At 42.4% G+C, this 27964-nt stretch overlaps 1 protein-coding gene across 1 annotated transcript in view; it reads left to right on the top strand.

Annotated features, from left to right (window-relative positions):
* Positions 1-221: 221 nt before the first annotated feature.
* jmjd1cb (jumonji domain containing 1Cb) overlaps positions 222-27964 on the top strand; it is a 262438-nt gene continuing 234695 nt past the window's right edge. The window contains exon 1 of the mRNA XM_068002613.1: positions 222-604. Coding sequence (XP_067858714.1) covers positions 440-604 — 165 coding nt within the window. The 5' untranslated portion in view covers positions 222-439. The remainder of the gene's footprint in view (positions 605-27964) is intronic.

The following is a 27964-nucleotide window of genomic DNA, read 5'->3' as shown; positions in this document are numbered from 1 at the left end:
ATGGCTGTCAAGGGGGGTGGAGGGGAATGTCAAGCGCCGGAGTGCTGCTGCTGGGGGACTATTTGCTGTCTGGCTGTGGTGGGGAAGCGCGTGGCCGCTGGGGCTGGCGGACGGAGACGGCAGCGATTTCCTTCCTTCTCTTCCAATCCTCCCCCCCCCCCCCGCCTCCTCGCTCTTCCCTGCGGCGGAGGGATATGCGGCTCGCGCGAGCTGGATGTCGGTAGCAAGCGAGCTCGAGCGGAGAGAAAGAGCAGCGACGGGACGGGCTGGAGTGGCGGCTCCATTGACTTTAGTAACCGCTTTCCGACTGATCTGACCTTCCCCCCCCGCTTCATCGTGTTCCCTCTTTCTCCTGCACCCTCCACCCCCAACGTTTCCCCTGAAGAAAGATGTCAGTTCGGTGAAGTAATATTTTTTTTCATTTCGCGAGCGGGAGGCGATGGCGACGGGTCCGCGGACGCGGATGGAGCTGGTCGGCAAGCGGTTCTTGTGCGTGGGTGACAGCGGCAGGGAGCTGGACGTGTCGAGAATCCATGAATGGGAATGGCGAGCCGGGGTGATCAGGGCCGTCTCCTACAGGGAGCCCTCCAACAGCGAGCTGTCGGTGAGTGTCGGACTCAAACCGCTGCCCCCACCCCCCACAGGCGCTGTGTGTTTGTGTGTGTGTGTGTCACCCACCCTCACGACGTGGACCCCACAGTCCGGAGGTTTACAGCTGCCCTGGTATTCTCTCTAACACTTAATTTGCTATGTGTGTGTGTCTGTTTTTTTCTTAAGTGCCAAGTCCTGGTTTGAGACTTAACACTGATTTGCTCTAATTGTTATTTGCAATTAAATTAAAATTATTTTAATGCTTCAATCCTAATTGTGGCATCAACCCCCGCCCCCTGTCCTTGGAAGAAACTGTTTGCGAGGTTATTTAAATGCCGGAGTACTTGTGTTATGTTGTGGTCCTCAAGAGAGCGAGAACAAATGCCGGCAGGTTAGAAGTACATGTAGTAATTGCACTGTGAGCGTGGCATGATCGTTATGCCTTGTAATACTCCAGCTTGTATATGTTTTGGCATCGCGGCAATAGTGCTGTCCGAGAATAAATAACATTACATTTTTCCTGGAGATACACATATTTGTAGGACTGCCCTTTCTAGTGATTTTGTTGCTGTTGGTTTGGAGTATACCCCCCCCCCCATCTGCTCCTCCTCCACAAAATATTCATGGCTGCAAAGAAGCAACCAGACGCTAGTTTTTTTCCTCCCATTAAAGAATTCAGAAGCCATATTTTCAACGATTCTGTAGAAAAAAAATGCAAATATCAATAGTTTGTTCAACACATTTTGGCAGAATAGGGAGAAAAACGGCCAAGACAGCCAAAATAAATATCCTGTGGACCATTCAAATTTGGTAACACATTATACCAGAAACATTTGGCGATCAAAACCACGTGTTCAGTTTATAAATAACTTTTAGTAAAATATCAGCATGCATGTTGTACACAGTTGTTACTGTCATATTTGATGAACTTCAACATATAATAGACACTCTTGATAGTACAATGCAGTTTTCAAGTAATCCTAAGTGTCTCTAAAACGATGGACAGTATTGAAGATATCTGTATTCGTTTGTCTTGTCATCCAACAGTTGACACTACACAGTTACCAACTAAGTATTACTCTGATAGGTAGTCCTCTCTAATTGGACAATGTAAATGTGAAAGGGAGAACAAAATCCTTTTATGTAAGTTGCACTATAAAAAAATAATAAAATCAAACTGAATAATGAAATGCGTATGCTTATTGAGTGCATTGTAACGTATCCTAATGGGTTTTAATATTATGAAATTCTGCTTGTTATGTAGTGTTACAGGTATGCATCAACTCCTAAGTCTTCCTGTTTGTGATGATTAAGCATAAAACATTGGTCTGCCAGAAATCTGAAATTCTGTTGTAATTTGGCAGTTGATGAGACTTAATCAAATCTAAATAGATACCACTTTCTAAGGGAATTTCTGTTAATGTTCATTGCAATAAATGTGAACGACCTGAGGTCATTTTATGTTAGAATAACAGCTGTGACTGAATCTGAAAGCAACATTTTTGCCATGTTGCTAATTCAGCTGTGTGTGTGTATGTATTTTATTAAATAGGTTGCATTATACAATCTTTTCCCATTGCCTGTACATGTTGCTGGTTTATTTTTTGGTTTGTTTATTGTATATTAAAAAAAATAAGATTGTGGTGCTGATTCTGAATAGTGTTTGTGTCAGACCCGTGAGTAAGCTGTGAGGGCACAGGTTAAGTGAGTGGGCAAGAAGGTGGCAGACGGATTATAATGTGGGGAAATGTGACGTTATTCACTTTTTGGTAGGAAGAATAGAAAAACAGAATATTTTTTAAAAGCTGAGAAACTATTAAATGTTGGTGTTCAGAGAGACTTAGGTCTCCTTGTACACAAAACACAGAAAGTTAACATGCACATACAGCAAGCAATTAGGAAGGCAAATGATATATTGGCCTTTATTGCAAGGGGGTTGGAGTACAAGAGTAAGGAATTCTTAATGCAATTGTACAGGGCTTTGGTGACACCACACCTGGAGTACCATATACAGTTTTGGTCTCCTTACCGAAAGAAGTATATGCTTGCTTTAGAGGATGTGCAACGAAGGTTCGCCAGATTGGTTCCTGGGATGAGAGGGTTGTCCTATGAGGAGAGATTGAGAAGAATGGGCCTATATTCTCTGGAATTTAGAAGAATGAGGTGTGATCTCATTGAAATGTATAATATTCTTAGGGGGCTTGACAGGATAGATGCTGAAAGGCTGTTTCCTCTGGCTGGAAAGCTTATAACTTCGGGGCATAGTCTGAGAATAAGGGGTGGGCGATTTAGGACTGAGATGAGGAGGAATTTCTTCACTCAGAGAGTTCCATGGAATTTTTGACCTGAGGTTTGTGGATGCTCAGTTGTGAGTATGTTTAAGATGGAGATAGATAGATTTTTGGACTCTAAGGGAATCAAGGGATATGGGGATTGGGCAGGAAAGTGGAGTTGAGGTTGAAGATCAGCCATGATCTTATTAAATGGCAGAGCAGGATCAAGGGGCTCTATGGCCTACTCCTGCACCTATTTCTTATGTTCCTATGATAAACTTCAGGATAAATTTTTATTTTCATTTTTTTTTCCATGGCTATGTTATGCTTTCAGACACTAAGGATCATAAAGATAACAAATTTGGCGATAGCTGTATCGTGGTCTTAAATGGTTCAGCATCACATGGCTGTTAATGTAGATTAACCAGGTGGTTGTGGTCACGGTTCTTGTGATATTCCAGTTTTATGAACGCTTCTTCGGATTTAAAAACCAGAGGTACTTTCTGTTTGGTTAACATCTCTCAGACAAATCGCCAGGACCTGATGATTTCCACCTCAGCGTGTTAAAAGAAATAGGGAAAGAAATTGCAGCTGTGTTGTCATAATTTTCCAAAGTTCAGGAATTGTGCCTATGAATTAGAAAATTGAAAATATAACTCCATTATTTTAGAAGGAAGGGGGAGAAACCAGGTAACTACAGACCTGTCAGTTTATCGTCAGTTGTGGGGAGCTAACTGGAATCTATCATCAGGGATAGAGTGACGGAGCACTTGGGCAAGTATGAGCTGATCAGAGAGTCAGCATGGATTTGGGAAGGATAGGTCATCTCTGACTAATGTCATTGAATTTTTTGAGGAACTCATTAACAGTTATATAGAGGAGTGTCTATGAATGTTGTTTATATGGACTTTCAGAAGATAGTTGTATATCCAAGTTTGCAGATAGAAAGAACTTGTGTTTATCTCACACCTTTCATGTCCTCAGGACATCCCAAAGTACTTTTGAAGTGTAGTCATAGACAGACTAAGTGAATAGGCAAAACTATACCAGATAGAGTTTAATGTGGGGAAGTGTGAGGGCTTTCATTTTGGATCTGAGAAAGACAATTCAAAATATTTTCTTAATGGGGAAGACGAGGAGCTGTGGAGGATCAAAGGGATTTAGGTGTCTGTGTACCCTAAATACTGAAAGTTAGTGCACGGGTACAAAAAGTAATCAAAAAGACTCAATTGAAATTTTGAAGACTGAGATCGATAGATTTTTGTTGGGTAAGGGTATCAAGGCAGGAAAGGCTAATAAATGGAGTTGAGATACAGATCAGCAATGATCTAATAGAATGGCAGAACAGACGCGAGGGGCTGAATTGCCCACTCCTGTTCCTATGTTGTACACTTCGATTTAATAGGTTTTGTGGTGGAACTGCAGTGAATCTGTGAACAGTATTGCAACAAAGGTTACTTTTACTTTTGTTGGTTATACATCCTAAAGATAGAAAGCACTGACTTTTTTTCCCCAATCACTTTTCTCCCGAAGGCATCTATTCATGGCTGGAGTATGGCTCTAAGGGCACCAGTTGGCCTCCAGTACTTTGCCCAAGTGGCCATTATTCATGTATGCACTGTGACACTGGGTGTCAATAGGCTCTTTGATTGCAGGGAACATCAGAAATGAGCCTGATTCTGTTCTCATTTGACATCCACATGCATAGATTGATGGATAGTGATGAGGAATACGAACACTGCCTGATTTTCTTCTGCCTAACCCAGGATGTCAGGGCCATCTTATCTCCACCCAGGCTGAGATCAGCCAACTCAGTACAGACTATGGATAGAATCTTGGACACTTTTATGGTCTGTATGGCTCAGCTGCTCACTGAATAAACTCGCTGAGCCTTTAATTGCTTGAATTTATTGTTATTAGAATGTACAAGTAGATCTCCTGCAATGCTGCTTATGATAAATTGGAAGATACGGTTTCTCTCCCACCTGTTTGTTGTCTTCAAGTGGTGTTTTTCTCTTGACTTCTCCCCAGCCTTTCTCTTCAGCTTCTCTCTCTCTCTGCCCCCTCCCACCCCCACCCCCATTTGTCTTTTTCTTTTTCTCCTTTGCTTTTGAATGAGGAAATGCCAGGAAAGGGAACCACTGACAGCATCTGCTTTTTCCTCGTTCCCATGCCCTTCTTTATTTCAGTTCTTACTCTCCTCTACCCATTTCCCATCATGTCTCCTTCTCCCTTACTCCTTATCCTTTATCTTGCAGATTTCCTCCTCCTATAACTTCCCTTTTCTCCCTGTAGCCTTCTTCTCTTCCTATACCCTTCGCATTTTCCTGCTACCTTTTCATGTCTCCTGATTGCTAACCTGCTCTTTACAGCTGCCTTTCAACTCCTTCTGATTCATCTCTTCCAGCTTTTCCCCTGGAATTCCTGCCTCTCCCCCATGCAGTTGTCTTCACCATCCCTCCCAATTCCTCTACCTTTTGTCAATCCTCCTCAATCCCACCAGATTCCTCTATCCCTTTAGCTTCCTCTAACTCCATTTCCCAATCCCCCAATCCAACTCACTCTTCATCCCTACCCCCATCACTAGCGTCATCTCAAGTTTTTGGAAGTGATAACCACCCACTCATCTCGGATGCTAAATTTGCGCTTGTTTCAGTGACACCTCAATTTTCAAAGCATTGAGTGCTAACAAGAGGCATAGAATTGAAGTAAGAATCATAGAAAGTTACGGCACAGAAGGAGGCCATTTAACCCATCATGTCCGTGCTGGACGAAAAAGAGCAATCCAGCTTAATCCCACTTTCCAGCATTTGGTCCGTAGCCCTGTAGGTTATGGCACTTCAAGTGCACATCCAAGTACTTTTTAAATGAGTTGAGGATTTCTGCCTCTAAAACCCTTTCAGGCAATGTTCCAGACCCCTACCAGCCTCTGGCTCAAAAAAAATTTCCTCAGCTCCCTTCTACTCCTTCTACCAATTACTTGAAATCTATGCCCCTTGGTCACTGACCCTCTGCTAAGGAAAATAGGTCCTCCCTATCCAGTCTATCTAGGCCCTTCATAATTTTATATACCTCAATTAAATCACCCCTCAGCCTCCTCTGTTCCAACAAAAACAACCCCAGCTGATCCAATCTTTCCTCATAGCTAAAATTCTCTAGTCCTGGCACATCCTCATAAATCTCTTCTGTACCCTCTCTAGTGCAATCACATCTTTCCTGTAATGTGACCAGAACTGTTCGCAGTACTCCAGCTGTGGCCTAACTAATGTTTTATACAGTGCTAGCATAGCCTCCCTGCTCATATAGTCTATGCCTCGGCTAATAAAGGAATGTATCCGTTTGCCTTTTTAACCACCTTATCTACCTGTCCTACCTTCAGGGATCTGTGGACATGCACTCCAAGATCCCTCTATTCCTCTACACCTCTCAGTATCCTCCCATTTATCGTGTATTCCCTTGCCTTGTTTGCCCTCCTCAAATGCATTACCTCACACTTCTCAGGATTGAATTCCATTTGCCAATTTTTTCCCACCTGACCAGTCCATTGATATCTTCCTGTGATCTACAGCTTTCCTCCTCACTATCAACCACATGGCCAATTTTTGTATCATCTGCAAACTTCTTATTCATGCCCCTTACGTTTAGGACTAAATCATTAATATATGCCACAAAAAGAAAGAGTAGAAGTCTGCAGGCTTGGGACAGGGTGTGGTGGGGGTGGGGGTTGTGGTAGAGGGAGGCAGCAAGCCCGGGAGGGCAGGCAGAAAGCGGGGGTGGCCTTTTAAAATCTTTAAATTTAAAATTAAAATAAAACTTATCTACAGCACCACCAAGGTAACTGGACATGGGAGACAGACTTTGGAGAGAAATGGCACCATGTAGCAATGGGATGGCTCAAAAGATAAGTGGTGGTAGGTATAGAAACCTGTACAAAATTTAGAAGGAATTCTAAATGTTAGACCCAGGTGTGATGGGAATTAAGTGATAGTGTGCACCAGATGCAAGACTTTTAATATATTGTTGATAGATATTTCACACATTTAATGAACAAGTTGTTTCAGTTCATTTGAAATGATTTGTGACTGCTGGAATGATGGTTTAGTATGACTCAATACCTGAAGTAAGATTTGTGTTGTAAAGTAGTTTAACAAAATAGCTACTGTATAATTTTTTATATGAATAGTTCATTTACCTTCTGCAAATTCAGCATTTTGCATGAGTAATTTTTTGCTAAATTTCCAATTAATGTAATCTGCCAATGTTTACATGGTTTAAAAAAACATATTTACTCTTAACAATTGTGTGAAGAGCAGAGGTAGTTGCAGGTATTCTCTTCCTCTGTGTTGGACCATCTAAAAAACCAATATATGTAATTAACTTATCCAAAATCACTTCAAATATTTATCCATTCATCACTCCCTGAAACTGATGTGGAGTCCATCCAGAAGCGTGTCCAGACATGAATTTTAAAAGAATCTGTATAATTACATAGTAGATATAAAAGCTCAAAATTCTCTTTGACTGTATTTAGAAATTTTTGAAATACTGCTTTTTAATATACTTCAAAGAAGCAGTTAATCATGTTCTGAGAACTGTAAGTATGCTGAGAGGCGTCGCTTTCTTCCCCTTGCATCGCCATGTGTGCGTCCCTGCATTTTTCTATCTTCTGTGTTGAAGGCAGTGCGTCATGCTAGGTACAGTTCTATGGGCATATGAAGCTCTCCAGTACTTTGTTTGTGGCCATAACCGAGAGTCTGGACAAGAAATCTGGTATGTACGTATATAACAGCTGAACCTGATCCAGTCATATCCTAAAGTTATGTGAACTACACATGAAACAAAAATGGCTGGACAGCGATCAAGAGTAGAAACACTGTTTTGCTTCTCTGTTATGCTCTGTCGCTCTTCTGTTGACTCTTAGTTTGCTTTTTCTCTCTCAGCTCTCCTTTTTCTCTCTTTTCCTTGCAGAAAAAGTGTGTGTGTACTTGTCTTTTTGCTTTTTCTCTCTCCAGTCTCTTGTTCTTTCTACATCTATCAATTTCTGTTTCTTTTATCTTCGCTTTCTCTTTTCTACCTTTATCTTTGCCTCTCTCTTCCTCTTGTATCTTTCTCGACTTGTCTTTCCATCTCGCTCTCCATTTCACCGTGCTCCTTTCTCTCTCTTTCCTCTTGTCTCTCTTGCTGTCCTGATCAAGTGCGCTCGCTCTCATTGTCGCCCTCGTTCCTCCCCACTGTGGCCCTTGCTCTCATTGTCTCACTTTCATCCTCTCCCTGACTGTTTCTCGTGCTCGCTCTCCCTGTCTACGTCTCTTGCGTGTGCTTTCGCTTTCTTTCCCGTTTTCTGTATTGCTCTTTTGTCATTTTTCCGCTTTGTATTTCTCATGCTTTATTGCTCATGCTCGTTTTCATGATTTCCTGCGCACTCTGGTTCTCTCGTGGTTGCTCCTTTTTGCTGAATTGACCTGTCTTGCACTTTTGATCTCACTTTCTTTCTCTCTATTGCATTTGCTTATTTGTGCTCACTCTCATTTGCGGTCATGCGCACTCTCTCTTGCACACTTGCGCGCTCTCACTGTTCTCTCTTGCCCAAGGGCACTGAGGCCAGTTTTGTTGCCTTACATTCCACCTTGCCTGAAATCAGCAAACTTTGCTTGTACTAGAGTTCAAACCTCGGACCTTTCTGGCCTATGTACATTGTTACTTTAACAGTACATTCATCTGTCGAGCCATTGAGGATTCTGACCTAGGGTTTTTATGGTAGTCAATTTTGCATGCTTACATGATAGCCATGTTTTTATGTCGATCAGAAGGGACAAGTATGACGGCTTAACTCTGCATGTTAAAGGAAACTCATTTAATAAATTTGAGTATTAAAGGTGCATGTCTGGAATTTATAATGCGTTTTATAACTACTGTAAATGAATGTTGATTTTGTTTTTGTATTTAGCAGCAAAGCGTGGCTCCCAAAGTTCCTCAGTATAACTACTCTTCTACTGAAATGAGTTTTCAGTTGTCCTGGCAAGATCGAACAATTTCTAAGAAACAACCAACCATCTCGTTGATTAGCAGTCATGTAATCATAGAAAGTTATGGCACAGAAGGAGGCCATTCGGCCCATTGTGTCCATGCTGGCCGTAAAAGAGCTTTCCAGCTTAATCCCACTTTCCAGCACTTGGTCCGTAGCCCTGTAGGTTACAGCTCTTCCAGTGCACATCCAAGTACTTTTCAAATGAGTTGAGGGTTTCTGCCTCTACCACCCTTTCAGGCAGTGAGTTCCAGACCCCTACCAGCCTCTGGCTCAAAAAATTTCTCCTTGGCTCCCGTCTAATCCTTCTACCAATTAGTTTAAATCTATGTCCCCTGATTACTGACCCCTCTGCTAAGGGAAATAGGTCCTCCCTATCCACTCCGTCTAGTCCCGTCATAATTTTATATAGCTCAATTAAATCTCCCGTCAGCCTCCTTTGTTCCAAAGAAAACAACCCCAGCCTATCCAATCTTTTCTCATAGCTAAAATTCTCCAGCCCTGGCAACATCCTCGTAAATCTCCTCCATACCCTCTATAGTGCAATCACATATTTTCTGTAATGTGACCAGAACTGTTCGCAGTACTTCAGCTGTGGCCTAACTAGTGTTTTATACAGTTCAAGCATAACCTCCCTGCTCTTTTGGTCTATGCCTTGGCTAATAAAGGAATGTATCTGTATGCCTTTTTAACCACTTTATCTACCTGTCCTTCTACCTTCAGGGATCTGTGGACATGCACTCCAAGGCCCCTCTATTCCTCTACACCTCTCAGTATCCTCCCATTTATTGTGTATTCCCTTGCCTTATTTGCCCTCCCCAAATACATTACCTCACACTTCTCTGGATGGAATTCCATTTGCCACTTTTCTGCCCACCTGACCAGTCCATTGATATCTTCCTGCAGTCTACAGCTTTCCTCTTCACTATCAACCACACGGCCAATTTTTGGCTGGACATTGCCATTTCCCAGCCCCTTCAGAACGTTCTGTTCATTTTTATGATTTCCATTTTGTTACAATCAGTCCATTATTCATTTCTTTTACATTCTTTCATTCATTATATATTTGGTTAACTGAGAGCTAGAGTTTCTTTTTCTCCAACCATTCACCTCACTGTAATAACACACTGCAACTTCAGCATTTGTGCATTCATCTAGGTCACCAATTGTCAAAAAATGGTACCCACCACTTGTTCTGGTTTGTATCTCAGTCTCCAGATGAGCGGTGAAAAGAACTTTTGCTTCAATAATGGAGAATAATATGCTATTGGGGCCTCCCTTAAAGTGACCTGAATGCTGTGCACGGAATATTGCCATGCTGCTTTTCCAGAAGTGAGGAAAATAGATTTTAATGACATGACATGAATTACTTTTCTGTTATACTTTTACTGCTTTTTTATTACCATCTGCATATACTGGAATGTAATCTGTATTGGCTGTTGTTTTTTAAAAAAAAACTCTCACTATAGTTCCTCACGCTTAGACTAATTTTACACAGTGGTTATTTTTTAAAGGTGAACTCAAATAAGCAAGTTTTTATTGTTGGAAAATAACCCTAACCTTGTGATAGTTTTGTTATAGTTCAGATTTAATGTGATAATTTTTCTTCCGTTAACAGAAAAAAAATGACTTTTAAGCTAAAGCTCAAGAAAAATTCTCCTCAGCATTGTTAGTGTTTGCATAAAGCATTCAAATACAGTTACAATTGCATAAATCTGTCAATTTGATTTGGATAACATTTAAAAGAATAAATTAAATTTGTAAATAAAAGGTTTCTCTGAGGAAATGGAATACATGTATACGTATGAACATATATTTCAAAAAGTCATACTGCTTTCAATTTTTTGATAGTTGTTGAATTACAGCAGAGACACTGTTTCTTTAAAAGTTCTGTGCAAAACCAAGACAAGGTTAGATTGATTCTAGAAATTCACCAGATCTCCAGACTTTCTGTCTGCACCCACTGATTGTACTTCAGTACTGTAAAGTCTTGGTTAAGTGAAAACAGCTGGATTATATTTATGTGTTCAGTGCAGAGTGGTGTATAATTGCATGCTTTAGCAGGTAAAATAAATTCTTTAGGAACCAGAAATTTGAATCCTGTGGGACAAAAAAAGAAACTGATATCCATTGAAATCTGTGACAGTTTCTGCTATCAGTGGTTTGAAGCTGACTTGGTGACCCAGACTTGGAAATTGTAGGCTAAGAAGAGAAAACTTTATATAGTGCCTTTCCTGTTCTCAAGACATGCCAAAGTGCTTCACAGTACTTTTGAAATGTAGTCACTGTTGTAATGTCGGGAAACAGCAGCCAACTTGCACACACCAAAGTCCCACAAACAGCAATGACATAAACAACCAATCTGTTTTAGTGGTGTTCGGAGAAGGGGAGAACTCCCTTTCTAATCTTTGAATAGTGCAATAGGATCTTTTACATCCATCTGAGAAGGCAGACAGTGCCTCGGTTTATTATCTCATCCAAAAGATGGCATCTTCGCCAGTGCAGCACTCCCTCAATACTGCATTGCAAGTGTCAGCTGAAGTCTCTGGAGTGGGGCTTGGACCCATCACCTTCTGACTCCAAGGTGAGAGTGTTGCAACTGAGTCAAGGATGACACCTTAGGATCCAGATTGGGTTATATTTGAAATTGTGTTCACTGAAAGCTTTGGTAAAGCTTTCAACTTTGTTTAAAACTGAATAAAATAATTCCAAAAACTTAAATGCACTGGAATTTGGGAATATATGGAAAAAATTATTTGGACAGCTAAGTGATTCAACTGTCACACTACAAAAACAAATTATAAAGCACGAACAACAAGAACCTTGCAAAAATTCAAAGGCTAAAAATAAATCAACAAAATTAAAATATAATTATTTTTAAAAATGTACTATCTAATGTACTACATCTAGATCTGTATCTAATATTAAGCCTATGTATTAGGTCTGTGTGCACTTCTGTCAACTTTGGATACAGAGGCACTGGAGAAGGCACAACAAAGATTTACTGGGATGATACCAGAACTGAGAGGTTATACCTATTGGGGAAAGATTGAACAGGCTGGGGCTCTTTTCTCTCGAAAAGAGAAGACCGTGGGGTAACCTGTTACACGCCTTCAAGATTATGAAAGGGTTTGATAGGGTAGACGTAGAGAAAATGTTTCCAGTTGTGGGGGAGACCAGAACTAGGCCATAACTATAAGATAATCACTAATAAATCCAGTAGGGAATTCAGAAGAAACTTCTTTACCCAGAGAGTGGTTAGAATGTGAAACTCGCTACCACAAGGAGTAGTTCATGCGACTGACATAGATTCATTTAAGGGGAAGGTAGATAAACCCGAGGGAGAAAGGAATAGAAGGACATGTTGGGGTTAGATGAAGAAGAGTAGGAGGAGACTCATGTGGAGCACAAACACCGGCATGGATTTGTTGGGCTGAATGGCCTGTTTTGTCAGCTTTCCGTGGTCCAGTTATCTCCCGACCTCTAAACTTGCTTTGCCTGAAAACTACACTTGGCCTTGACTCCTTGTGCACACCACCAAGGGAGATGAACTAGTAATATATTAAAAATCTTGCGTCTGCTGCGTGCACTTCATGGCAACTATTTCCATTATAAATTTGTGTCCATATTTATGATGGAAACTGCCTTTGTAAACTTGTAACGCTGTAACTATATCTTTCCATAGTGGAGGTGCAGCAGGTGAATCAGAGGTTACGCTATTGTAAAGGGATGAGGGGAAATAAACATCCCCAGTAAAGAATTTGAGATTGATTGGTTTCTGTAAAATAAATAAATTGTGTTTTCCTTATTCCTGTGACAGAGTTGAATTTGGATTGTGCAGTGTATCTAATTTCACAGGATGCATCAGTATTTTTCAGTCAGCTCTGCTGAGCAATAGAAATTTCTTTTAGGTTCCAGTAATTTCTGCTCAAATGTTTTCAGAATTGTTTGAAGAAAATCTCAAAAATGCCACATCAGCTTTCAAAAAAAAAGTTCAATTTTGAAGCCAGCTAGGAGTAGGCCATATAGCCCCTTGAGCCTGCTCTGCCGTTCAATAAGATCAAGGCTGATCTTCAACCTTGACTCCACTTTCCCACCCGATCCCCATATCCCTTGATTCCAAAAATCTATCTATCTCAGCCCTGAACATACTCAACAACTCAGCATTCACAGCCCTATGGGGTAGAGAATTCCAAAGTTTCACAACCCTCTGAATGAAGAAATTTCTCCTCCTCTCAGTCTTAAATGGCTGACTCCTTATCCTGAGACTATGCGTCTGAGTTCGAGACTCTCCAGCCAGGGGAAACAACCTCTCATAATCCACCCTGTCAAATCTCCTCAGAATCTTATGTTTCAATGAGATCACCTCTCATTCTTCTAAACTCCAGAGAGCAAAGGCCCATTCTACTCAATATCTCCTCATAGGACAACCCTCTCATCCAGGAATTAATCTAGTGAACCTCCGTTGCACCGCCTGTAAGGCAAGTATATCCTTCCTTAGATAAGGAGACCAAAACTGTACACTGTACTCCAGGTGTGGTCTCACCAAAGCCCTGTATAATTGCAGTAAGACTTCCTTACTCTTGTACTCCAACCCCCTTGCAATAAAGGCAAACATGCTATTTGCCTTTCTAATTGCTTGCTGCACCTGCATGCTAACTTTTTGTGTTTCTTGTACGAGGACACCCAAATCTCTCTGAACACCAACATTTAATAATTTCTCACCATTTTAAAAAAAAATTCTGTTTTTATATTCTTCCTGTCAAAATGAATAACCTCACATTATACTCCATCTGCCACCTTGCCCACTGTCTATATCCCTTTGCAGACGCTTTGTGTCCTCCTCACAGTTTCCTTTCCCACCTAGCTTTGTATCATCAGCAAATTTGGATACATTACACTTGGGCCCTTCATCCAAGTCATTAATATAAGATTGTAAATAGCTGAGGCCCAAACACTGACCCTTGTGGCACTCTACTAGTTACAGCCTGCCAACCTGAAAATGGACCGTTTATCCCTACTCTCTGTTTTCTGCCCGTTAACCAATCCTCTATCCATGCTAATATATTACCCCCAACCCCATGAGCCCTTATCTTGAGTAACAACATTTTATGTGGAACCTTATCTTGCTTTTTGAAAATCCAAATATAATACACCCATCGGTTCCCCATTATCTACCATGCTTGTTACGTCCTCAAAAAAACTCTAATAACCTTTTATTGTTGACAAATGGTGAATGCTAAGCTGAGACATAAAATTCTAATTTCTAACACCTAAAAGTCAAGGGAACGAGAAACAGACACAAATAAAGACACAAATAGAGAAAGCTAGACAGTTTCTTTCCTCAGTCCAGTTTGATTTCCCTTTTAAAAAAAAATGTTGAATTTTGACAGTAAACCAAGTCTCTTTGAGGGAACAGATAAGATAGGTAGATTGGGAGGGGAGAAGAGAAACTGGTTGGGGGGTGAGTGGGCCTCGCGTATCTTGACGTTTGCCCATGGAGGGGCGAGTAGGAGTAAGGGAAGTGGATGGAGCATGAGGTAAGATGAGTGACAGAGGAGTAATGGGAGGGGAGAATTAAAGGTTTGCACATGGTAACTCAAGACCAAGTGTCGTCTTCAAGTGAAGCGAGGTGGAAGCGAAGGGGATAATTGGACCAGGGTGCCAAAATGGAATTCAGTCCTTATTTTTATATTTCCATATTGTAAATTCCAATGCCCACATTTACATTGGAAGCTGCCTATGTTATCACAGTGTGGAGCAGGAAGAGGGGAGGGACTGATATGGGGAGGTGGAAGATAAGGGAGGGGAGTAGGATGAGGAGAGAGGGAGGGCGAGAATGAAGGGAAGGTGAAGCAGTGACAAGAAGCTTCCTTGTTGGACACTGCAAATTTTGCAAGGCAATTACCATAATGTAACATCACACCTAACAATATGGAGGGATCTAAATTATACACTTGTAAAAAGAATTTAGTCTGCTCCCATTACATTTACATATGCTCTTCCCACAAATAGGATACTCGGTAGGCATTGTTGATTTGTATTTGGACCTAATCAGTGCCCTTATGCCAGTTATCCGAACCTTCTGTTTCCTCTGCTGCTTACTGATGATTTTGATGCTGATTCTATCACTGTCCTGATTTTATTAAAGCCACAGAATGGGCCGTGAGGGGACAGAGAGCAGTGTTAGTGAGAACAGCCTCAGAAGAAGTTATGGACCAGCTGACCGGTAGGGGAGGGAACCAGCAATGGCAGAAAACAGGATGAGGAAATGCCAAATTGTGGAGACAGAACCAGAGGTGACTGAGAACGAGCTGCAGCAGCATGGATTTTTGGGGTCTGGAAACAGCAGGTTTCGAGTGGTGGATGAAAGCACCAATGGTGAAGAACATGGCAGGCTTGAGGGGGAGCCTGCAAGAACGGCCAAAAAATTGAAGTGGAGCCAGAGCAAGAGCCATGCTCGTTGTGGAAACAGCAGGGGGGCGAGGGCAAGGGTGAGTGCAGCCTGACTGGTGCACCGCTAATGCCATAAAACAAGAGGCGAGACCACAACCTAGAGAGAAGGAGGAATATATTAATTAAAAACAAAAAATCCTTAAATTCCAAAGCTGAAAATTGTGAGGTAAAACATTAGTGTGGGAAAATCAAGATGGCAACAGAGCTGGGACAGAAAATTCAGTTTAGTAAATATATTTTTTCAAAAGGTCCAAAACATTAAAATGCTTAAATTAATATTTAATTTTAAAAAATTTTTAAGAAAAAGCAGATTGTATACCTGTACAGTAGCATCTGTTGTGTGTGACACTAGTTGTGGGTGAATGTGTGATGGGCCATGAGTGACAGCCCTAATATTGAAAACTCTAATTGCAGGTAATAAAGGCACTGTGAGCACTAAAACAGGTTTTCCCACAGGAGCAAGTTTGACAGTTTTCCATGAAATACGTGGCCTGCGAGCCGGAATAAATATATAATATAGACATGGTGTATACCTCGCTCTCTATTCTAAAGTTGTCATTTTGTGCCTATAATGACCTGTCCGACAGGTTCCTCACCGACACTTAGAGGATATAAAACATATGTGAAGTTGTGACTTGTTCACCAGATTTTCCAACAAATGATTCTGTTTCCTGTGCACTTCAGTGCACAAATAATATAGATTATTTTTTTTGTTTACACTAAGCAATATTAAGCAAGTAGTGGGCCTTGATTCACATCAACCCCTAATATCTCCTTCCTTCACTGGTGCTTCCTGAACGTCTGTAGATTTACTGATGTGTAGAGGCTTGCTCATTGTGAGAACAAAGCAAAGAATTAAGAACAGAGAATCAGGGTTTGCTTTATAAATAAATAGATACTGTCTGTAAAAATAAATGCAGTTAGTTCTTTAAGTCAAGTATTTTCTCTATTCAAAACTTCATTGCTTGTTGCTGATAACTAGAGCATAGATGTCCTTTTATAGAGAAAGTGTGTGCAAAAGGGTAAAAAGCATACAACTTCCCATTTGGAGCATTTGTTTTGTTTATGGAACAGCTTAGGTTGTTTCCATCATGATGTTTTCTTCATTTTGGCCTTTTCAGTATCAGGATTCTTCTATTTCAGGCATGCTTTTTCCAAAAACAATGCAAGAAAACGCCCTTACAACAGTTTTCTTCTGATGATCCTTGATACATGTAGAGAAACTGAATTGCCATTTCTGCTTTCTTTCTGACATTTTCATGTGACGTGATAGCAAAATGAGGTCTCTTCACATTTAAATGTAGTGAGCTTCTAGAATAATCTGACAGTGCATTGTACATGAGAAAACAATGCATTTTCTCTTCAATCTCTGGTTGTATGTTGTTGAAGAAGGCAACACAGCTGATTATGTAGATGATGATCCTGTCGAGCAACTCTTCGCTACTGAAAGCTCTTGAAACATCTTGCACTTGCTTTCTGGTATTTTTTTTCAAAAAATATACTTTATTCATAAAATTTGCAGCAATACATACAATACAGTTGTCATATCACATTCCAAACATACACAATACAGATTATACAATTTGTATGTTACATCAAGTACAGTTCAAATGATTCCAACAATACAGTTACACATTGTATAGAATTACAGTTCATGACACTCTAGGGTGCCTCATTGCATTACATTCAATACAGATTATTCATTACAGGTACATTTCAGATTCATTACATCAATTTGAATTTTACATTCTGCCCGAGGGGGTTTTTCCCTGATTGCAGCCCCTCGGTATACAATGGCGGGAAGGCTCTCAACGGTTGCCTTTCCCCACACAGCCTTTGCGGCGGCCGCACCCAGCCTCAGTGCGTCCCTGAGCACGTAGTCCTGGACCTTGGAATGTGCCAGCCTGCAGCACTCGGTTGAGGACAGCTCCTTGCACTAGAAGACCAGCAAGTTTCGGGCAGACCAAAGGGCGTCTTTCACCGAGTTGATGGTCTTCCAGCAGCAGTTGATGTCCGTCTCGGTGCGCGACCTTCTTTGCAAAGGCACGTTCCCGAAGGAGATGGGTGATGGTCTCGTCTCCACCGCAGCCTCCTCGGGGATAGCGCGCGGTGACGGGAGTGCATGAAGGATCTGACTGGAAGGGCCCTTCTCACCACCAGCCAAGCTCGGTCTTGGTGTTTGTTTGAAAGCTCTGGTGATGAGGCGTTCTGCCAAATGACATTGACAGTCTGCTCAGGGAACCAACCGACAGGATCCACTATCTCCTTTTCCCTCAGGGTCTTGAGGACGTTGCGTGCAGACCACTTGCTGACCGCCTTGTGGTCAAAGGTGTTTTGGTACTATTGCTAACCAATAAAATTCAGCACTGATTCCCAGACCTCTTCGATGCTCTTGTCTTTATGCAACCACAAGCTGATCAAAGTAGAATAGATGTGTTCCATAATTACAGGATTCTATTGCATATTTCTAAACCTTATTAGCTTCTCGAATACCTTAACTGCTGCAGATCACTTTATCATGTTGATTTTTCAGAGAGGCTCAATTGCAAGTATAACATTGATAAGAATGGAATTTGCATAATGCTCGCAGCTGGTCTGGGGTCTTGGGTATTCTCGAAATTGGCTCAACTGATATAAGATTGTTGGTTTATACTGCTGTGTTACTACAAATTATTGCAGACAACTTACTTCTCTATATTTTTGAGGCGCTCCATTTGTGACCTTTCCCAAACCTTTGACAGTGAACTGTAGGACAACAGAATTACATAGAATGTACAGCACAGAAACAGGCCATTTGGTCCATGTGTTCATGCTCCACACGAGCCTCTTCCCTCCTGACTTCATCTCACTCTCATCATATCCTTCTATTCCTTTCTGTCTCGTGTTTATTTAGCTTCCCCTTAAATGCATCTATACCAGTCGCCTCAACTACTCCTTGTGGTAGCGAGTTCCACATTCTAACCACTCTCTGGATAAAGAAGTTTCTCCTGAATTCCCTATTGGATTTATTAGTGACTATCTTATATCTATGGCCCCTAGTTCTGGTCTCCCCTGCATGTGGAAACATCTTCTCTACGTCTACGATATCAAACTCTTCCATAACTTTATCATGCCTTTATCAGGTCACCCCTCAATCTTTTTTTATATAGGAAAGAGCCCCAGCCTGGTTAATCTTCCTTGATAGCTGTAACCCCTCAGTTCTGGTATCATGGTAGTAAATCTTTTTTGCTCTTTTTCCAGTGCCTCCATATCTTTTTAAAATGTGGAGACCAGAACTGTTCACAGTACTCCTCGTGTGGTCTCACCAAGGTTCTGTACAAGTTTAACATAACTTCTCTGCTTTTCAATTCTGTCCCTCTAGAAATGCGCCCCAATGTACGGTCTGCTTTTTTTAATGGCCTTATTAACCTGTGTCGCTACTTTTAGTGATTTGTGTATCTGTACCCCCAGATCCCTCTGCTCCTCTACCCCATTTAGACTCTTACTTTCCACGGAGTATGTGGCCTCCTTATTCTTCCTACCAAAATGTACCACCTCACACTTATCTATATTGAAATTCAGTTCCCAATTACACGTCCATTCTGCAAGTTTATTGATGTCTTCCTCTATTTTGTCGCAGTCCTCCTCAGTATTAACTACATCGCCCAATTTGGTGTCCTCCACAAATTTTGAAATTGTACTCCTGATTCCTGAGTCCAAATCGTTTATGTACATGGTCAAGCATTGAAGCAACACTTCCAACACCATTGAGTGATTTAAAAGCTCTGCAAAGTAGGTAGGTGTTGGCTGCATAATTCAATAGAGCTTTGTATTCAAGCAAGCCATGTTCCTGCTGAAGATACCTCCCTATAGTGATAACAAGGGTAAGAGATAGCTCAAGAATGCGAAGTTAGAATGAAGCCTCTGCAGCCCATAAGCTTCTCACAGGGGGTACTCGAGTTCAAAGGGCAGGCCTAGTAGTTGATTGGTTTATAGGGTTAATCAATGATGTATCAATATTACCATGTATACAGCCCCATTAGTAATTAGTGGGTGTTGTCTAATAAACTGTATAAACTAAGTTGTATTGCCACTTTTCCTTTGAGAACGAGGTCTCCAGCTGGGGTGGCTGAGATTGTTCTCCCGTGTGCACTCGTAATAAACTATTGATCTGGGTAACACCTGAGTCTGTTAGTTCTGTTTTACCTTCCAGATTTTCCTCGCTTACAGTAGGTTACATGGATTCTCTGATTCTTATGTATTTTAACAAAGACAGGCATAAATTGCTGATCAGATAAGGGATAACACAGATGGTCATTGTGCTTGCGAGAAGTATAACACCCTCATGGTGTATTTCTGGACTCTTGATCAGATCCAAACTTCCCTTTTCTTTTATGTTCTATCACCCATTCCCTCTGTCGGAACAGTTTGAAGGATCTCAACAGTGTAACTTCAAGCAACAATATTATCAAGTTTTAGAGGTAGGCTGATGGTTTTCCTATCCTTAGGAATTCTAAGAAAATCCCTCGAACCTGGGCTTTGGTTGCTGAGATGAATTGGAAGGATGCTGAATGGGGGTAAAGAATATTTGTCGTTTTGGACTCGGGCTTATAAAGCATTTCGTGAACAGCACATAGCAGCTAAAGGCTGTTGAGCTGCTGAATTTGCGCATTTCTAGTAAAGGATTCCTTGCTGTCATCATATGGTAACTTATCCAGTAAGTATTTAATTGAGGTTGTGGCTCATATAGTATGTCTCCATAGTGATTTTCATCTATCAGTAACATACTTGTCAAATGGAATCGGGCAGGGGTGTTAAACGTATGGTCCATGGGCCGATTCCGGCCTGGGGAACAGTTCCATCTGGCCTGCGTTGTGCTGTGCTTAGAATTGGCGAGTCTCCTGGACTGGGACATGAATCTCCTGTGCACGACTTCGAACAGCCCTGGACAACTGCACCTTTTAAATTTCATACCACACCAGCCCCCCGCCCCCGGCCTGCTCCCCTGCCAGCACAGAGAGCCGTCACCTGCTCAGGGGTTACCAGAAACAGGACCAGCTGGTCGAGGGGAGAAAGAGACGGAATGGGGCGAGGTGTGGGATTGAGTTGGGCTGGGTTGGAAATGGGTGCACAGTGACTAGGGGGCTGGAGATTGGGAGTTGGGGCAAGGGAGAGATGGTGACGGGACTGGGGCTTGGGGGAAGAAAGGGAGACTGGGGAAGAGGGGTCGGGGAGAAAATGGAAGAGGGATCTGGGTTGAAGGCTCGGGGACAAATGAGGGTTGGGAGATTGTGGCTCGGGCGGGGAAAGAGAGGGAACCTGGGAGTTGGGGGAATTGGGACTTGATGGGGTGTGGGGTGAGCAAAAGAGAAGAATGGGGTAGGGTTGTGTGGGTGTGGTGCCTGGCATTTTCTGCTGTGAGTAGCAGCCGCTACACGGTGAGTGGGAGCGGCACCGACAGAGGAGCAGCCAATAAAGGGGTGAGTAAAACCTGGGGACTTTACCATGGGTAAATAGTAAAAGATTGTATCCACTGGTGGGGGGATGGGGAACAAGGTTACAGAGACTGAAGATTCTCCTAGCGCGCGGGGAATTGCACGCCCTGATTTTACATCGCAAGCTCTAATCATCACCGTTCATGCCGGGCTGCGAGAGGAGGGGAGCACCAAGCGACACAATTGCAAACTGCAGCTCTTCTTCCTTGGCTCCTCTCTTAGGGAAACAAACTCCATTGACATCCCCTGGCTTGATGCCCCTGCCTCAACTGTCGACTCCTTGCTCTGGATCTCAGAGTTTGTAGCTGGGGCCTGAGGCTCACACCTGAGGCTGACGCAGATTAGGTGCAGAATCTCGTGCCCAAAAATTGGGATACATGAATCCTATTTTACGCCCAAAAAACGGATGAAACGCATACCAATTTCTACCCCAGTATGCCCATATAACTTCTGCTGAATGGTGTCCGATCAGCCTCTCCACATAAGAGTTTAACACTCCTGGAATAGCATATATGAGGAGACTGGACAAAGCCACTGACATATTCTGTGAAGCCAGAACAGTGATAACGTGTGCTATTGCACCTGTCACTCGTGGCTGAATAATTGATTGTACAATACTTCGATTGTTCCGGGGCATCTGCAAGGGTTTGTGATGAGGACATTCATGACCATACAAGCCAAAGAGGAACTATTGAATTGCTGATCAGTAAGTCCTTGAAGTCGTGAAGAGTAAGAGTGTCCAACTGGTAGTGAGCCATGAAGTATTAGCAGAATTTTGCCGACAATCAGTGCACATTCAAAAGAGGAGTTGCCTGTTAAGGTGATTCAACTCAGCTTTGGGTTTCAGATGCTCCACTTCCATATCTTTATAATCCACAGGAAACCCCTCTGTGTAACTGGATATAAAGTAGTCAAGCTTTCAGTGACTGTCCCTTAAAACAAGTGATGGATCTGTGCATCGAAGCACCAGGCATCCAATAATAGCTGACAAGTTATGGGATGGAACCTTATTGTCAATGTCATTTTTTTCCCATGTAAAATATCGGTAGCTGTAATATAGGCTCCATTGTTTTTTTATCATTCAGGGTCCTTGGGGGTTTGTATCCAAATCTCTGTATTTTTAAATATAGAATGAAGCCTATTAGGTGACACATTCAAAAGTAATTGCTTCAGAATATCCTGCTGAGAGGCCATTGTCTTGTAAAGCACCTGTCTCACTGATATGTCCACGTTTGTACTTTGATCAGCACTGCTGACCTCTCCAAGTGTGGCAAGCTGAAAACACGATTCAGGCATATTTCAATTAATTCACTGTTGTCATTTAATAAAGGCTCCGTTTTGTCATGTGGGATGCACTGGCATCCATGGTAGCACTTTGAATGGAAGCTGTTATTGTCTCTTGTTGGGTTACCATTTGAGCTGTTGCATATAATGACGACAACAACAACAACTTGCATTTATATAGCGCCTTTTACGTAGTAAAATGTCCCAAGGCGCTTCACAGGAGCGTTATCGAACAAAATTTGACACTGAGCCACGTAAGAAGGTAATGGGACAGGCTTGGTCAAAGAGGTAGGTTTTAAGGAGCGTCTTCAAGGAGGAGAGAGAAGTGGAGAGGATTAGGCAGGGAATTCGAGAGCTTCGGGCTTAGGCAGCTGAAGGCACGGTCGCCAATGGTGGAGTGATTAAAATCAATGATGCGCTTGAGGCAAGAATTGGAGGAGCGCAGAGATCTCGGAGGTTTGTAGGGCTAGAGGAGGTTACAGAGATATGGAGGGGCGAGGCCATGGTGGGATTTGAAAACAAGAATGAGAATTTTAAAATCGAGACGTTCCAGGACCAGAAATCAATGTAGGTCAGCGAGCACAGGGGTGATGGGAGAACGGGACTTGATGCGAGTTAGAATACCGGCAGCAGAGTTTTGGATAAGCTCAAGTTTATGGAGAGTGGAAGATGGGAGGCTAGCCTGGTGAGCATTGGAATAGTCCAGTTGGAGGTAACAAAGGCATGGATGAGGTGAGGCGGGGTGGGGTGGAGACGGGTGATGTTACGGAGGTGGAAGTAGGCAGTCTTGGTGATGGAGTGGATATGTGTTTGGAAGCTCATCTCCCGATCAAATAGGACGCTAAGGTTGCGAACGGTCTGGTTCAGCCTCATACAGTGGCCAGGGAGAGGGATGGAGTCAGTGGCTAGGGAATGGAGTTTGCGGCGGCCACCAAAGGCAATTGCTTCAGTCTTCCCAGTATTTAGTTGGAGGAAATTTTTGCTCATCCAGAGCTGGATATTGGACAAGCAGTGTGACAAATGAGAGAGTGGAGGGGTGGTTGTGACGTAGAGCTGTGAGTCATCAGCTCACAGGTCTACGTGGAATCTGATGTCGTGTTTTTGGATGACGTCGCCGAGGGGCAGCGTGTAGGTGAGAAATAGGAGGGGGTCAAGGATAGATCCTTGGGAGACTCCAGATATAATGGTGTGGAAGCAGGAAGAGAAGCCATTGCAGGTGATTCTCTGGCTACGACTGGATAGATAAGAATGGAACCAGGCGAGCGTCGTCCCACCCAGCTGGACGATGGAGGAGGATGGTGTGGTCAACTGTGTCAAAGGCTGCAGACAGGTCGAGAAGGATGAGAAGGGATAATTTACCACGGTCACAGTCTATAGGATGTCATTTGTGACTTTGATAAGGGCCATTTCAGTACTGTGGCACGGGCGGAAACCTGATTGGAGGGAATCAAACATGGAGTTGCAGGAAAGATGGGCACTGATTTGGAAGGCGACAACACGTTCAAGGACATTGGAGAGGTAAGGGAGGTTGGAAATAAGGCAGTAGTTTGCAAGGACAGAGGTGTCAAGGGTGAGTTTTTTGAGGTGGGTGATGATGGCAGATTTGAAGGGAACGGGGACAGTACCTGAGGAGAGGAACCCGTTAACAATATCAGCTAATATGGGGGACAGGAAGGGAAGTTGGGTGGTCAGCAGTTTAGTGGGAATAGGGTTGAGGGAGCAGGAGGTGGGTCTCATGTTCCAGATGAGCTTGGAGAGGACAGGAGGCGAGATGAGAGGGAAACTAGAGAAAGGTGGGAGTTCAGGGTTACGGCAGGGGGGAACCATAGGGGAAGTTTCTGTTGGGATATAACTCCTTTTAACATACAAAAACACCCGAAGGCACTTCACAGAGCTGTAATTTAAAAAAAAAATGGATGCTGAGCCAAAGATGGAGCGATTTAGATGGGAGAACAAAAACTTGGTCAGAAAAGTGGGTTAAAGGAGGAGCGGGAGATGAAGAAGTGGAAGCATTTAGGGAAGGAATTTGAGTATAGGGCCTAGGCGGCTGAAGGCACAGCCACCAGTGGTTGGATAATTGAATAAATCAGCCTTTCTGCTGAATTTGTAGGTTGTTCTTCATTGGATTGGGTAGCTCTGACTAAAAAGTTTTAATCAAACTTAACTTGAGTGTCAAACATAGGAAAATTTATGGCGCAGAAGGAGGCCATTCGGCCCATCATGTCTATGCCGGTCGAAAAAGAGCTACCCAGCCTAATTCCACTTTCCAGCACTCGGTCCATAGCCTTGTAGGCTATGGTACTTAAAGTGCATATCCCAGTACTTTTTAATCGTGATGAGGGTTTCTGCCTCTATCACCCTTTCAGGCAGTGAGTTCCAGACCCCTACCACCCTCCTGATGAAAAAAATTTTGCTCAGCTCCCCTCTAATCCTTATACCAGTTACTTTAAATCTATGCCCTCTGGTTATTGACCCCTCTGCTAAGGAAAATAGGTCCTTCCTATCCACTCTATCTCGGCTCCTCATAATTTTATACACCTCAATTAAATTACACCTCAATTAAATCACACTTCAGCCTCCTCTGTTCCAAAGAAAACAAACCCAGCCTTTCCAATGTTTCCTCATAGCTAAAATTCTCCAGACCTGGCAACATACTCGTAAATCTCCTCTGTACCCCTACTAGTGCAATCACATCTTTCCTGTAATGTGGTGACCAGAACTGTACGCAGTACTCAAGCTGTGGCCTATCTAGTGCTTTATACAGTTCTAGCGTAACCTTCCTGCTCTTATATTCTGTGCCTTAGCTAATAAAGGAAAATATCCCATGTGCCTTCTTAACCATCTTATTTATCTGTCCTGCTACCTTCAGGGATCTGTGGATATGCACTCCAAGGTCCCCCTCTTCCTCTAAATTTCTCAGTATCCTCCCACTTATTGTGTAATCCCTTGCTTTGTTTGCCTTCCCCAAATGCATTACCTCACACTTCTTCGGATTGAATTCCATTTGCCACTTTTCTGCCCACCTGACCAGTACATTGATATCTTCCTGCTGTCTACAGTTTTCTTCCTCACTATCAACCATGCCCCCTTCATTTAAGTCTAAATCATTGCTGTATTCCACAAAAAGCAAGGGACCTAGTACTGAGCCCTGCGGATCCCCACTGGAAACAGCCTTCCAGTCACAAAAACACCCATCGACCATCACCCTTTGCTTCCTGCCATTGAACCAATTCTAGATCCAACTTGCCACTTTCCCTTGGATTCCATGGGCTTTTACTTTTTTGACCAGTCTGCTATGTGGGACCTTGTCAAAAGATTTGCTAAAATCCACATGGACTACATCAAACACATTACCCTCATCGACCCTCCTTGTTATGTCCTCAAAAAATTCAATTAAGTTAGTCAGACACGACCTTTCCTTAACAAATCCATGTTGACTGTCCTTGATTAATCCGTGCCTTTCTAAATGATGGTTTATACTGTCCCTCAGTATTGATTCCAATAATTTGCCCACCACCGAGGTTAGACTGACTGGCCTGTAATTATTAGGTCTATCCTTTTCTCCCTTTTTAAACAACGGTACAACGTTAGCAGCCTTCCAATCCTCCGGCACCACATCTGTAGCCAGGAAGGATTGGAAAATGATGGTCAGAGCCTCCGCTATTTCCTCCCTTGCATCTTTTAACAGCCTGGGATACATTTAATCCGGGCCTGGAGATTTATCTATTTTCAAAGATGCTAAACCCCTTAATACTTCCTCTCTCACTATTCTTATCCCATCCAATATTTCACACTGCTCCTCCTTAACTACAATCTCTGTATCATCCCCCTCCTTTGTGAAGACAGACTGCAAAGTATTCATTAAGAACCATACCCAATCTTCCGCCTCCGCACATAGGTTACCTTTTTGGTTTCTAATAGGCCCTACTCTTTCCTTAGTTATCCTCTTGCTCTTTATGTATTTATAAAACATTTTTGGGTTTTCCTTAGTTTTACTTGCCAGTATTTTTCATGCCCTCACTTTGCTTTCCTAATTTCCTTTTTAATTTCACCCCTGCACTTTCTATACTCCTCTAGGCTTTCTGCAGTATTAAACTCTCGGTGTCTGATATAAGCTTCCCTTGTCCTTGGTACATGGACAGAATTGTTGGAATTAACTTGGGTAGCTCATTTTTTAGTTTGTAATATTGTAGCAGTGTGTTCTCTGACCTGTTGGTTCAGTTTCTGCTGTGCTCATTTTGGGTTCTTTTATGGGCACCCACACATTGAAAAGGGTAGCAAAAACAGTCGAAAACTCTTGGAAAATTAAATTCTTCTTCAGTGTCTATGCCCAATGGGCTTTGCTCTTACTAAAAGGACACGATGCAAAACAGAACACCCATTTCATTGTTGGATATTTTACCTTATGGAGCACGAGGAGCATAGTTTTCATGGCAGACTAGAACAAAAACTCTGCAGTAAAACATTTTGTACAAGCAGGTTTTTCAGCATCAGTATCTCAATTTGTTTGGATCCACAGTTGGAATGTTGACAGCATTTTGTTGAAAATGTCAGTGGTAAACCTAGAACCCAGACTAACCAGGAGGCTCCTTGCAGTTTCCTGACATTCCGCAGTTACATCCTTTGATTTGTAAATTACCATTCAAGCCAGGAAGTTGAGTTTTTTAATCAGTGGTTAGCCTAAACGTTCAACGTTGTCCTTAACTATCAATATCATTATCTTGAATAAAGCGGAGCATTGTTTCACCGACCATGTCTTGTCATGGATACGAAATCTGCAACAGAAATATCTGGTCTGCTGAAGCCCAGTTTTGCAGGGACTTGGACGTTTTCAGACTAACTAATTTGCCGTCATTGCAAAGCATGTTCGTAATCTCACCAAACAAACGTTCCATTTTGATTGCCATCATTTTACTCTGTAATTCGGACACACACAAATCCAAAGTGTCCAAGCTCCTCAATTCAGTATTTTATAGTTATGTGTCCAATCATTCCAATTCTTTTGATTCTTTGCAAATCAATAATTATATCACCAAATGAGTATTTTTTAAGGGGGAGGGAGAAACATGGCGTTTTTTTGACTGTAGTTTCAATGTCTTTGATTCTTGCAGCAGAATTCTTAATTTCCTGCTTTTGCTTCCCTACAACAACAACAAACACAACAATAGCTTGCATTTATATAGCGTCTTTAACATAGAGAAACATGCCAAGGCACTTTACAGAGATGATCAGACAAAAATGGATGCCGAGCCAAAGAAGAAAATATTATGAAGGGTGACCGAAAGCTTGGGTTTTAAGGAGAATCTTAGAGAAGAAGCAGGTGGTAAGGCAGAGTGGTCTTGGGAGGAAATTTGAGAGCGTGGGGCCTAGGCAGCTGAAGGCACGCCTGCCAATGGTGGGGCAAAGGGGGGATGCATAAAGTCAGAGTCGGAGAAAAGGAGACTTCTGTGGGGGTGTAAGGGTAGAGGAGGTTACAGAGATAGGGAGGTGCAAGGCCATAATGGGAATTAAACACAAGACTTTTAAATTGGAAGGGTTGGAGGACTGCGAGCCAATGTCGGTCAGCAAGGATAGGAGTCATGGTTGAGTCGGATTTGGTGTGGGAAAGGATATGGGCAGCAGAATTTTGGATAAGCTGAAGTTTAGACTATGGAAGATGGGTGGCGAGCCAGGAAACCATTGGAATAGTCAAGTCAAGAGATGACTGGCATGAGTGAGAGTTTTAGCAGCAGATAAGCTGAAGCAAGGTCAGAGGTGGGTGGTGATATGGAGGTGAAAGTAGATGCTCTGTAATGGAGAGAATGTGAGATTGGAAGCTCAGCTCTGGGTCGAATAGGGCACTGAGTTTGTAAACAGCCTGG

The sequence above is a fragment of the Heptranchias perlo genome, chromosome 21 (genome assembly GCF_035084215.1).
Source record: "Heptranchias perlo isolate sHepPer1 chromosome 21, sHepPer1.hap1, whole genome shotgun sequence".
NCBI classification, from domain to species: Eukaryota; Metazoa; Chordata; class Chondrichthyes; order Hexanchiformes; family Hexanchidae; genus Heptranchias; species Heptranchias perlo.
This window is presented reverse-complemented; position numbering and strand designations above follow the sequence as displayed.